Source organism: Azolla caroliniana, unplaced genomic scaffold (genome assembly GCF_043228905.1).
Source record: "Azolla caroliniana isolate FFs.n. ecotype wild unplaced genomic scaffold, voAzoCaro1.0.p SCAF_18, whole genome shotgun sequence".
Taxonomy (NCBI): domain Eukaryota; kingdom Viridiplantae; phylum Streptophyta; class Polypodiopsida; order Salviniales; family Salviniaceae; genus Azolla; species Azolla caroliniana.
The window spans coordinates 12,848,311-12,862,453 of NW_028230453.1; the positions used below are offsets into that span (position 1 = coordinate 12,848,311).

Below are 14,143 nucleotides of genomic sequence, written 5' to 3' on the forward strand. Positions count from 1 at the left end.
TGTGTAAAGGGGGGCTCAATATGTGATATCACCAACACCACTATCATCAATATAATTATATTCATCTTTATCTTCTTCATATTTTTCTACTTCTCAAGTGTACAATCTTTCTTCATCTCAAGTGAACAAATTTCATCCAATCTTACATTGATCGTCATCTCTTCAATAATTCTACGAACGTCCTCCCTAGTCCAAGACCCCGGAGGTCGCTCGAGTAGCACATGCACGCACGAATCTTCGCGACAGCGCCATCGCTCAGATTGGTGACACTGCCTCCATTGACGCCATCTCTCGCATCACTGGTGAGTTTATCAAGTGGGCACACAACCCTCACCCAGTCCAGTGGGCCCACGAGTTCGTTCAACGGGTCAAGGAATAGCAAACACGACCCAAATCGGTAGCCAATTTGGCATGGTTCCTCACTCGCTATATGTGTGCAAAGTTCAAAATTGGCCCTCCAAGCCGCCCTTACATATGCTGCCAGGAACGATGCCGCAAGGTAACCGTACAGAGCCAGACCACACACCTTCGCATCCCGGAAGGCGGCTTCTTAAGACAACTCCACCAAGGCCAACGCGACCGTCCACCAGCACACAAGCAACCACAAATCACCCACGTGGCGGCCGAGAATACCCTAGACCTAACCAAGGATATCGTGCCGACTTCCAGGTTGTCCAATTTCTCCCCGAGACATCCGATTTTCCGCTACCATTGCCACAACTCACTACACATCAGCAACATGACACCGTCATCCAAGAGATAACCCATGAGTTGCACTCCCTTCAACCATTTCCCTCACAACAGCAGTTCATGCTTTGCGATAAGTTGGTGGTCTTCATTCAGGCGAATCACGAGCCTTGTCTCTACATCCCTCATGCCCTACAACAAACGTATCTTCAATTTTATCGTGGTGTCGATTTGTTACGCGCGTTGTCGTGAAGAATGTGCTTCACGATATAAAAATGAGCTTAAATGTTGTATTTAATAATATTTGAGAGACTTGAACCCACATCCTTATATATGAAATACAATGTACATACCACTAGGCTAGGCTATTTATTTGTAAAAGTTTGTAACAAATGTGCTTCATGATATAAGAATGAAGCTATATATTGTATTAAGTAAAATTGAGAGACTTGAACTCTCAACCTTGTATGCCAAACACAAAGTATACACCACTAAGCTAGGTTAGTTATTTTAGAATGCATTTTCATCATTATACTTATCCCATATCTATTTTCATACATGAGAGCTCAAGTGAGCATGATGGCTACCATGCACCACGTGCTATATATGTGCGCCAAATGGCGATCATGCATTACATGTAACTCATGCATTACATGCATGCCATGCTCCCATACATTATCATATGCATGCCAACACTTATATAAAGAGGGGCAAGGAAAACAAGAAAGGAATCAAGAGAGAGTGAGAAAATAATATAATCAACTAAAGAAGACTAGCTCATTGGGTGGTGAACCTCTCGTTTCGAAGTTGAGGTCATGGGTTCAAATCAAGGGTCGATAGAGAATGTGTTCAGTTCGATCGAGGATTGTAAAGTTGGTAAAATATTATATTTTTAATATACATCATGTTTATATCATATACTCTTGTTCCTTGAATCATACTTTGTCTCAATCTTCTTTCTAGAATCATACTTTGTCTCAATCTTCTTTCTTGAAGCATACATTGTCTCTATCTTTTATCTATGCTCATCTCTCTCTCTCGCACACACACACACATTACTCGTAACTCTTCTTCTTCTATCCTTAACCACTCTATCATCACCATACAAGCCTTATTAAAAGTTAAGTTTCTTCAACTCCCCTTAACCTTAGTCCCCGCGACTTCACCGCACGAACCACAACTACCCCGACAGCGTGCGTGTGGCAGGGGTGGGACCACGGGAGACTCGTACGAGGGAGAAAGGGAGTTCAGGAAATCGACTCCAGACACATACCAGAGGCTACCTAGCACGAGAGAGAGAGAAAAAGATTGCGCACAACACCGACTCTTATGTGCAGAAACCAAAAAGGGTCGAAACACCCGACACCATCAGAGACGCAGAAGTGCACAGCCAAACAGATATATATATTACACAAGAAGATTACAACCCCGAACCAAGGTAGGTTACAGCCGTAGTTGGTTGCCAAGCCGCTGGTCCGGGAGCTCACGGCTGTCGTGCCGAGCGGGGTCTTGCACAGGAGACCTAGCAAAAGCAAACCTACAAAAGGGGAAAGATACGACCACAACCACAAGCCGGCTACATGCAGAAGAAGAGAAGTTAACCTAACAACTTTGCTGCCATAGCTCCCACCCGACTTCTCGAGAAGGAGAAGAAGAAGAAAGAGAAAAAAAAGAATGTAGCTAACCCTAGAAAAGAAAGCACAAAAATGGTATACCCTTACAACTCAAAATGGGCAACCCCTTTCACAAAGGGCGCTCCCTCCCTTTTATAGAACAAGGAGAGGGAGCGTAACAATGTGGAATAAACCCCTTATTACATGGGATCCTCTGTTCCGACTTAACTCCTATTATTCACACGTTTTTACAAGGGTAGGTGCACATGGTGCACTCCGTCGATTCTTCCAATATCCCTCGGTTTCTCACTATGGCCCGAAATCTTCACGATATCTGCCCCCACCAAACCGCACGTCCACCGGTACGTGCCGAGTTTGGAGAAAGGCAAAAGATTCGGGCCGGTGTGAAACCGGTCCTCCGTGACTGGCATCCCGGCTTGTCACGTCGGCCGCTGCCAGTTCGAACCGTGGGCCCGTCTTTCGCCCGCATGCACGCTTCTCATTCCTTTGGTTACGCGGTGTCCTCCGTCCGAGGAACACCCGTGATGGCCCGCTTAGCCTCCGTGGATCTTCGCATCGTCTCGGTGTCCGTTCCTTGTCGTCCATCGCCTTCGTCCCCTCACCGCCACCTTCCATTACCCTCGGTCTCACGTTGCCACGTCAGCCAAACAGCCGGGATCTCCAAGTAAGTGTGGAGGATCCTTCTCAAGCCTCCGTTTGTTGGGTCTTCGACTCTCGTACCAAACGCGTCCGATCTTTGTCTTTCCGACTCTGCCAGTCGGTTCTGTATCCGGTTCGTGGCCGCCTCGCCGGCCTCATACCTCCTTTCGCTCTACTTCTCATCGTCCGATCACGTTCACCAGCCGCCATCGATCTCTCCTATAGGACTCACGTCGGCACTCGGGCCGACCGCCGGATCGGTGTGAGGATCTTCGTGGGACCTCCCCGTCTGCCTTTGGTTGCCTTCATCCCCTCTTCGCCACCGTTCACCACTCTAGGTCTCACGCCGGCTCTCGGGCCGACCATCGGAGTCTCTAGAACCGGTGTGAAGGATCCTCCTCGGGCTCTTCGTATCTCAGACCCTTATCCCGGGTCGTTTCTCTCTGCATGTCGAGAGGGCATTATGTTCCGCACCCTCTCCCGTCGTACCGTCGTACCGAGTTCCCGGCCTCTTCGTAGGCCTGCTCTCTTCCTCCCTTCCGGATCGGTTGTCCGGAAGTCCGCTCCGCCCGGTGTCGCGTTGTTAAGCGCTTGCGTGTAGAAGGGGCAGGACCACGGGGGTCTTGGACTAGGGAGTAGAGGAGAAAGAATAAGATATGTTTGGAAGCTTAGCTCAAGAGGAGAAGAAGAAAGAATAAGATCACGACATAGAAGGAGAGATTGGCGGAGGTAAGATACTCAACAAGATATATTAAAGCAAACGAATGATTACAACAACGGTGGCCGCATGGGCCGCACCAAACGACTATGAGAAAACCCTAACCGAGGATGAATAAGGAAACCCTAAACGAAACCCTAACCCTAAAACGGTAAGAACTCTAGACTACGTGGTATACCTCTCATACGCAAAATAGGCAACCCCTTCACCAAGGGCGATCCCTTCCTTTTATAGAACAAGGAGAGGGATCCGTAGCATCGTGGGATAAATCCCTTATTACATGGGATTCTTGTCCCGACTTGATTACCCTTCGGCGCCATAAAGGCGCCCTCGTTATTCACACTAAATGTACAAGGGTGAGGGCACATGCTGCACCCCGCCGATGTAGCCAATATTTCCCGGTTTCCGCCTCTGGCCGAAATTCTTCACGACATCCGCCCCCACCAAACCTTGTTCCCGCTCCGGGAGCCGATCAAGCCGCCGCTCGTACTCTCGGAATGCCTTCATTGCGCCCCGATGGGTCTTCGCCGACGATATCCATTGGTCAAAGTCACGCCTTCCCCAGCCTTTCGATTGCCCTCTGTATACCTTCAGGAGCGCCTCTTTGAAGGCCTCCCACGAACTATGAGCCTCACGGAGCTCCTTTACTTCCGCATGCATTCGGACAGCTACGACCCGACAGAAGAACTCTAGCCTCAACGCCACGCACTTCCATTTCCGCGTTGTAGGCTTCCAAGTAAAATGGGACCTTGTCCCCATTGAAACGGCCGACTCGATCGACCACCCGCTCAATCGCTTGCTGCCCTGACTCTCGTCTTGTTGTTGCCCGTCCAAACTCCCTCACCACTTTGACAAAAAGTTGCGCGAAGTCGTCTTCTTCCAGCTCCATTCTCCCTTGCCGCCCTTCACGTCGGGTTCACCAAAGATGTCGCGTTATTACACACGTGCGTGTAGAAGGGCGGAACCACGGGGGTCTCGGATGAGGGAAGAAGGGAATTCGAGAAGACGATTCCGGACACATTCCGGAAGCAACAGAATGAGAGAGAGAGAGAGAGAGAGAGAGAGAGAGAGAGAGAGAGAAAGAAAGAGAGAGTGCGCACGCTTGACACCAACTCACACACACACACACAACGCCGACCCAACTCATGCCCCTATGTACAGAAACGGAGGTAAGAGGACGCCAAAACACCCACACAGACACTGATACGTAGAACCCTCCACACATATATTACAAGATTAAGATACAATACTGGCATCGAGCCCAACCTAAGTAGCTCAGGTTGCAACAATCGTCTACTGCCAAGCTGCCGGTCGGGGAGCTCTCGGGCTTGTCACGCCGAGCGGGGTCTTGCACAGGGGACGGGGCAGCAAACAGAAACACTAGAAGTCCCGGCTCGATACACAGAACGACGAAGAGGAAGAAGCAGAGGAAAGAAGAAGAAACGAAACCCTAAAACAAGAGGAAGAGAAAGAGATGATGTCTCTTAATCCAATGGTATACCCTACGAATGCAAAAATAGGCAACCCATTCACCAAGGGCGCTCCCTTCCTTTTATAGAACAAGGAGAGGGATCCGTAGCATCGTGGGATAAATCCCTTATTACATGGGATTCTTGTCCCGACTTGATTACCCTTCGGCGCCATAAAGGCGCCCTCGTTATTCACACTAAATGTACAAGGGTGAGCGCACATGCTGCACCCCGCCGATGTAGCCAATATTTCCTGGTTTCCGCCTCTGGCCAAAATTCTTCACGACACCGGTTCTCGTCCGGGTTCGTCCGTCATTCTCTGGATTGCCGAGTCCCGTTCTCTTGCCACCACCGTCAGTATCTTGGTCTTATGTCGGATCCAATGCCGACCATCGAAGTCTCTAGATCCGGTGTGAGGTGACCCATAGGACCGAACTTCGTTCTCCTTGTTGCGGTCCCGCCTCCATCTTCCATCTCTTTCGGTCTCACGTTGCCATGCCGGCCAAACTACCGAAGTCTCTGGTCAAGATGTGGGCACACCGATTTCGTAACGACTCCCCCCGACTCATCCGGGCCACCGACCCTTTTAGTGGTGCCGGTGGATAACATCCGGTCTATGATCGATCAAGCCCACCTGGGCTTGATTCTCTAATGTCCGGAGTTTCGGCTCCAATGCCAATCTTGCCGAACTCATTCTGTACCCTCGATCATCTTCTTCCTGATTCCCGACCTTCGCCTGGTCGGTCTTTCTCCCCATGTAAAAGAGGGGGGCTCGTTCCGCACCCTCTCCCGTATCGGCATCCTCATGTTGATTCTGGCCCCGGTCGGACAATCCACGACCGGATCGCGCTCCAACCGAATCGGAGTTTCGCGTTGTTCGGTCCCCGGTCGGGTCGATTCTTGGTCTCTTTGTCGACCTTCTCGCGAGCCATTTACCATCCATCTTCGCTGGCATTGTGCCAGGACTCCTCAATACCGTCATCCATCTCCTCGGTCTCACATTGGCGTAAGGGCCCGAATGCTGAGTTCTCCAGAATCGGTCCCAAGGGCTCTTGTTCGTTCCTTCCTCGTATCGTCTCACCGGTGATTCTCGGTCTCTCGCCGCCGCCTTCTTCCTCTTGGGACTCACGTGGGCACTCGGGCCCGACTGCCATCGTCTCGGGAGCAAGTGTGGGAAGACGCGTAGAATCGCCTGTCCTATTTACGCCCTTGTCCGTAGCCACCGGCTCCTCATGGTCGGTGGTCGACCCTTTTCCCATCGGGCAAACCCTGCTTGGGCTTGCTTCTCCAATGTCCGGAGTTTCGGGCTGACGTGCCCGAAACCGCCGGTCCCGACGCTCTGATTCTACGATCGGTATCTCGGCCTTGTCCTCGGTCGTTCTTTCTCTGCAAGTCGAGAGGGCGTTATGTTCCGCACCCTCTCCCGTGGTACCGTCGTACCGATCTTCTGCCTCCTTGTGGGGCAAGTTTGTCTCCTCGGCCTCGGCTCATGGCCTCGATCTTTCCTCTTCCTTGAGCATCGCCTCGAGAGTTGCATACGCCTCTGCAATCCTGGCCCCAAAACCGAGCCTTGCCGACTCTCTCTGTCGTCCAGCCTCTTCCCGTTGTGATGGCGCGCCGTCGAGCGCCTTCCTCCTAGCCTTCTCGGCCCGCTCGTCATCTAGCCGTTGGCATACCCTTCTGACCTTCGACCAGTCCTCCGTAAGGCCATTCGCTCCGTCCTGGTCTTCGAGCTCAATCCCAATGGCCTCCCGTTCCGCTCGGTCAATCGACCTGATGAACAATAGGACTTTGTCCATCCCCACCAAACCTTGTTCCCGCTTCGGGAGCCGAGCAAGCCGCCGCTCGAACTCTCGGAACGCCTTCATTGCGCCCCGGTGGGTCTTCACCGATGCAACCCACTGGTCGAAGTCGCGTCGTCCCCGGCTCTTCCACCGTCCTCCATATGCCTGCATGACCGCCTCTTCAAAGGCCTCCCACGAACTATGAGCTTCTCGAAGCTCCTTCACTTTCGCGTGCATACAGACGACGACGACCCGACAAAAGAACTCCAGCCTCAACGCCTCATCTACGTCTCGCTCCTCCATTTCCACGTTGTAGGCTTCCACGTAAAATGGGACCTTGTCCCCGTTGAAACGGCCGACTCTTTCAACCACTCGCTCAACCGCTTGTTGCGCTGACTCTCGTCTTGCTGTTGCTCGTCCAAACTCCATCACCGCTTCGAAAAAAAGTTGCGCGAAGTCGTCTTCTTCCAACTCCATTCTCCCTTGCCACCCTTTTCTCATTGGGTTCACCAAATTATGTCACGTTGTTACGTGCGTGCGTGTGGAAGGGGTGGAACCACGAGGGTCTCGGACGAGGGAGAAAGGGAGTTCAGGAAATTGACTCCGGACATGTACCAGAGGCTACCTAGCACGAGAGAGAGAGAGAGATTGCGCGCAACACCGACTCTTATGTGCAGAAACCAAAAAGGGTGGAAACACCCGACACCATCAGAGACGCAGAAGTGCACAACCAAACAGATATATATATTACAAGAGAAGATTACAACCTCGGCTCCGAGCCAGACCAAGGTAGGTTACAGCCGTAGTTGGCTGTCGAGCCGCCGGTCGGGGAGCTCACGGTTGTCGCATCGAGCGGGGTCTTGCACAGGAGACCTAGCAAAAGCAAACCTACAAAAGGGGAAAGATACGACTGCGGCCATGAGCCGGCTACGCACAGAAGAAGAGAAGTTAACCTAACAGCTTTGCCGCCATAGCTCCCACCTGACTTCTCGAGAAGGAGAAGAAGAAGAAAGAGAAAAAAAAGAATGTAGTTAACCCTAGAAAAGAAAGCACAAAAATGGTATACCCTTACAACTCAAAATGGGCAACCCCTTTCACAAAGGGCGCTCCCTCCCTTTTATAGAACAAGGAGAGGGAGCGTAACAATGTGGGATAAACCCCTTATTACATGGGATCCTCTGTCCCGACTTAACTCCTATTATTCACACGTTTTTACAAGCGTAGGTGCACATGGTGCACTCCGCCGATTCTTCTGATATCCCTCGGTTTCTCACTATGGCCCAGAATCTTCACGACAACGGTCACCCATTGTCGGGCCATGAGGGTTTCCACACGATTCTCGAAAAATTACACCTCAAGTATTACTGGCCCAACATTCGACACTCTCTCTCTCTACCTATATCAAACAATGTGCTTTGTGTCAACACATCAAACCTGGGGGCAAGCCCGCTGGAACGCTCTAGCCCATCACCGTCACGTCACCTTTTGAGCTTGTCGGATGGGATTTCATTGGACCTTTTCCCGAAACCTCGAGGGGCAACAAGTATATCCTGGTCATAACAGAATACCTCACTAGATGGGCTAAAATTGTTGCCACCCCTATAATTGTCACTACGCCAAAAATTGCCTCCCAACTTTTGTAGAAGGTAATTTTTCAGCATGGTTGCCCTGTCCAACTCTTATCTGATCAGGGTTGCCAGTTCCATGGGGATGTCCTCAATGATGTTGCAACTCAACTAGGTGTCCAGCAAGTGTTTACGTCCCCGTACCATCCACAAACAAATGGCATCACTGAACGCCTCAACAAGACCCTCAAGCAGGAGATTGCCACTTACATCGATCCATGCCACAAAACCTGGGACCAAATCTTACCTTCGTAACCCACGCCTACAATACATTCATACAGGTGTCAACGCGGATCAGCCCCTTTCGGGCACTCTATGGGCACGGCCCTCGACTCCCACCAGAATCATCCATTGACGTCCATTCCAAACCTGCCAACATGGATATTGCCACTTGGGGGCTCTATCTCCAATAAATGCTCCCCCTCCGACAAACCAGCCCCCGAAATCTACAAGTTGTACAACAACGCCAAAAGCGGCACTACAACGTGGGTCGAATTACCCCGACTTACGCTGATGAAACCAAAGTGCTTGTTTACTTCCCGATCTAGCGACGCGGTCTTAATGAATCCCTCATGCACCAATGGATCGGCCCGTTCACCGTAGTTCGCACCATCAAATCCACTACTTGCTCTGACATGATTCCAACAACCGATTCACCTTCGCCCATGTTGCTCGTATCAAGCCCTATGCTACCCCAAGCCTATCTTGTAGCACCCCTCCTTTTCCAATGTCATAAAACTCCTCGTTTTCCTCAAGGGAGAAATGTGGTGTCCCTTTCATGCAAGTGCATGCCTTTTATCACACTACCCTTTTGGCACGCATGTAGCTAGCCAACCCAAAATGGGTACCTTTGTATCTTCAATAAAGTACGTAGCTAAGCAAGCTGGTTTGGATTCTTCTTATGTGCATTTCACAATAGTATTGTTTAATTATTAATATATTCCAAAAACTATAGGCTTGCTGAACTCCTTTTTGTTAGTCTCATAGGTGACATAAAACCTTTCAAATGTATAGAAGAAAACAGCAATAGATTAATAGAAGTTATTACTTCAAAGGAGCAATTTCTTGGAGGACAGCATATAACTTAGGTCAGGGTGCATCAAAAAGTTTATTGAGAAGTTCAGATTGAATGTATGGAATCCAAGGGAAACAAGAAAAAAAAATTAATTGAAAAATTCAAGCTACGTTCCACCAATACAGCCCAAATTCTCTATATCATCGATAACATCTGCTCCAATCCAGCTCAAAAGATATAAATCTTAGGGACCGAAAAACCTAGAGGATTCATAATCATTAACTTAACAAATGGTTGACGAATACATGAGAACACCAACATGGAGGAATCTCTTGGAGCTTGGATCCCAAGCATGATGATCATACATACATTTAAATGGAACAACCTACAACACTTCAAGTTTCAGGAAGTTAAGGTCAGACAGAAAAGATAGTTGGTGTTGCAAGCATGGAAACGTGTTGTTAACATGATGATCATACATACATTTAAATGGAACAACCTACAACACTTCAAGTTTCAGGAAGTTAAGGCCAGATAGAAAAGATAGTTGGTGTTGCAAACATGAAAACTTGTTATTAACATGTAAGGTAGTGATACCTGATTCATTCAAGGTCATCCATATCCATTAGACAAATAGCAATGAGATTTCTAAAACACAAAATATTTGATATATAGGTTTTTACTGTATGGAATGAATGGGTCCTATGGAAGATGATAATACAAACCTCCACGGTTGCATAGGGTACGAAAGGAGGGTTTCAAAAGAAGAAATTGCCTCTCTGTTTTCAACTCATTGATCAATCTTTAGGTCACATCGCCAATCACTAGTAGGGGAATGAGCACCATCCATGTGTAATGCTCAAAAAAATGATTAGATTGATGTGTCGTCTTGTGTCTGTAAAATACTCTAGTGATTAATTGATGCAATGTGCTAAAGTAAATGTAATCATTGCCACTTTGACATGCAGTCAACCCACCAAAAATGTTATTTCCCAAACTCGCCCGGGCTAGTATGTATAGTGTGCCACTTGGTCCTCAATGAGAAGCTTGAGCTAGTCCTTCAAGCATTTTGATCACCTCTATAGTGTCATCCAAATAGTATTTGGCCTTACTTGGCTTTCGACCCACAGTGCACGCGAACACCTCGGCCATAGGTTGCATGATTGGGGCCGTGCTAGTAATTTTCTCAAACATATCCTCATCTGAACGGTCATCCCCACAGCATAAAACAAAGTCCGGAGGTATACCTTTGGTTGCCATGAAAGACAAAAGCTTCTCAGCTATCACACCTTTGCTCACTCCCTGTACATTTGGGTGTTGCAAAAAACACATACTTCAAAGTAAATAACTGAAAGGTATAGAGTCTTTGATAAGAAAAATGCATAAGACATTGTTTGCCGCACATGACACACAGGGTTATGAAAAAAATTGTTCTCTTTTACCTGAGGTTTTACTTCAACCATTTGTTGGCCCATTTTCACAACCACAGGGTCATTGGCAAGGACACTTTCTAGGTGGTCCAAGAGCTCTTTGGCTTGCCAAGCTCCAAAGTCCGGGTCTGCATCCTTGTGATGCCACACTAGGGCACTCTCTTTCTTCTCAATGAAAGACCCATCTGTGGTCTCACTGTACAACTCCATCACCGGCTCTGCCACGTCTTTCCAATCAAAGTCCGTAACCACGTGGCTCGTTTCCCATTCGGAATCCCGGCGCCACCTGGTCATATATACATAGATACATGGATCATGTGAAGACTCAATGCATACTATCTACAGATGCATACCTCTTCTGTAGACTGACTTTCACCACTACTACCACCATCCCACATACACACATTAGGGTCTAGAGTTTCCAATCATGCATGCATAAACATGGACAATGCAAAGAACACCTGAATAGTTATCCACATAGCCCTATTTCTAACCTTACATTGACTATGAAGGAGGGATTTAGGTATCTAGATAAATAACTGTCCACCGGCACATGGGCCAATCTCTGGCTTATTCCAAATTATGGTTATATACAAATTACTATCCACATATATTTGAGCTTATTATTGATCCAAATTAGGGTTTCACATTTACGGTTTAGGGTTTTACGGTTTAGGGCATAGGGCTTGAGACTTAGGACACCTATAAAAAGAACCACACACACACACACACACACATGAGCCTATATCTTGCCTTAATATGTACTCCAAGTTAGGGTTTAGAAAGTACCTGTAAAAATACCCATGCTCGGCCGCTATGCCCAGACAACCACATGAAGCAAACCAATCACCTAGGATGGAGCGCCCGCGGCCGCTGACAATGAAGACATAATTCCTTGGATCGGAGCATAGTATGTTCAATGTTTGCAACACTTGCGGGCTCGGGGTCTTATTAATGGATGTTTGAGACATCATAGTACCATCATAGTCTAGTAGAATGGCTCTAGATGAGGTCCTTCTGTAGGCAGATGCTATGTGTTCGGGTGAGAGTTTCCGAAAGTTTGGATCTAATGCCATTATTCGAAAACTTAACCCGAATCCAATGCCCCATGATCGTCTTTTCGAATGATCTTTACACGTCCTCTCGAGATCCCCCATGAAGCTTTGAGCCCAATATGCAACGTCATGAGTGCTCACATATCGGTAGTGCTTCTCATGGCGCATCCTCTTCTCGGCATCAGGTATCGTCATCGCCATATTGAGTGCATCAGCAAGGCTATCAATATTCCAAGGGTTCACACGTATGGCTCCGCTAAGCGAGGGCGAGCAACCAATGAACTCTGACACTATCAAGGTACTCTTCGGACCATCACCATCTCCTGTGTTCAAGAAATCTTTTCTTACTGGTGTCCTAAGATTCCTTTCATAAAAGGAAACAACAAGAAATCATGAGAAAATAGCACTGCAAATTCATCATCAAAGAAATTTTATAGGACCTCTTGGTTGTTCATTTAAAACTCGTTTCCAAATGTGACAAAATGGAAGAATTGAACCAGCCATTTAGTGAGTGAGGGAAGAGCACCTTTTATCAGGATGGACGTCATCCAGGGCAACAACATTTCTGCCTTGCCTGCAAACAATGTATTGGTATGGTATCAGATTCATGCCATCTCTCACAGCTGTCACAACACAACACTCGGCCACAGTGTAGTAGGCGATCCTTTCAGAGAGTGTCACATGGTGCTCGATGAGCACAACCGGCTTATAATCCTCTTCCACACCCCCACCAAACATCTTGTTTATCCTGTCGACAATGCCATGTGCCTCCGTTTGAACCTCTTTCACATCCTTTCCGTGGCTCCGGGCCGGATTGGCAATTTGTACCATTACAACCTTTCCTACCCATTCCGGGTGTTGGGTGAGGAGATGCTCCATAGCCAAAAGCTTCAAACCAATGCCTTTGAAAATGTCCATGTCATCCACTCCTAAGAGCACCACCTTGCCTTTGAATCGCTTCTGAAGCTCGGCAATTTGTTGGTGTGTCTCGGGGAGATCAAGGCAGGCTTGTAACTGGTCCATATGGATGCCAACTGGCATGATCTTGATGTTGACGGTTCTACCATAATATTCAAGGCTTATGTAACCCCTCTTTGACTCATACTCAACACCAAGTATCCTCCTACAGCAGGAGAGGAAATGGCGAGCATAGTCGAATGTGTGGAAGCCAATGACATCGGCATTCAGAAGCGCCCGCAGCATCTCATCCCGCACGGGTAATGTCCGGTAAATCTCAGACGAAGGGAAGGGGCTATGTAAAAAGAAACCCAACTTCACTCTGCTCCATTTCTTCCTCAAGAAGGTTGGAAGAAGCATGAGATGATAGTCATGAACCCACACATAATCATCGTCAGGGTTAATCACTTCCATCACTTTCTCGGCAAAGTTTTTGTTAACGGAAACATAGGCTTGCCAGAGGAGCCTGTCATAGATGAGGCCGCCATGGGCAGGGGTGAGGGGTAGCATGTAATGGAAGAGTGGCCATAGTTGTTGCTTGCAAAAGCCATGGTAGAAACGATGGCGAACATCAGGAGGAACAAAGACAGGGACGCAATGGAAAGCTTCTAAGAGGTAAGAAGCCACCTCTTCTTGCTCATTAGGGTCGATTTCCACCTTCAGGAAGCCTATGTAGAAGACTGGCATGCCATGAGAGAGGCCGTCTTTGAGCTGAAGTAGGAGAGAGTCAGAATCCCAGCTAAAACACCACTTCTCATCACTCTTCTTCTCCAGCGATGCGCATCTGCTGTTCCTCCTCCTCCTCCTCTCACAATTCAGAGGCAACACGTTGGCCGCGATGATGATGCTGCACCGGCCCACGCCCGCCGCCGCCGCCGCCTCCGCCTCCGGTGGGCAGCTCGGGGCCTCCTCGTCGAACAGTAGTATGCCGGGCACCGTCATGACACGTGGTATCAGTCTATGCTGACGCGCCGGGCGCGGCAGAGGAGGTGGGAAATGATCTGATGTTAGGTCTAACAGGTTTGAATAAGATCTTGAAGACATCTATCTTATTTTCGACTGCTTGAGCGAACACACACACACACACACAATTTAACCCTTCTCGTTCTTCATTTTATTTCTTCGACCGT

The 14,143-nt window shown here is 48.5% G+C and overlaps 1 protein-coding gene across 1 annotated transcript; it reads right to left on the bottom strand.

The window, feature by feature from the left end:
* Positions 1-10,192: 10,192 nt before the first annotated feature.
* On the bottom strand, positions 10,193-14,072 carry LOC147852433 (alpha,alpha-trehalose-phosphate synthase [UDP-forming] 6-like). The gene is made up of 4 exons (XM_087333837.1): positions 12,583-14,072; positions 11,791-12,420; positions 11,014-11,287; positions 10,193-10,873 (listed from the first exon to the last, which is right to left on the bottom strand). The coding sequence occupies exons 1-4, from the start codon at positions 14,055-14,057 to the stop codon at positions 10,607-10,609; spliced, it is 2,646 nt and encodes an 881-aa protein (XP_087189963.1). The 5' UTR covers positions 14,058-14,072; the 3' UTR covers positions 10,193-10,606.
* Positions 14,073-14,143: the final 71 nt, after the last annotated feature.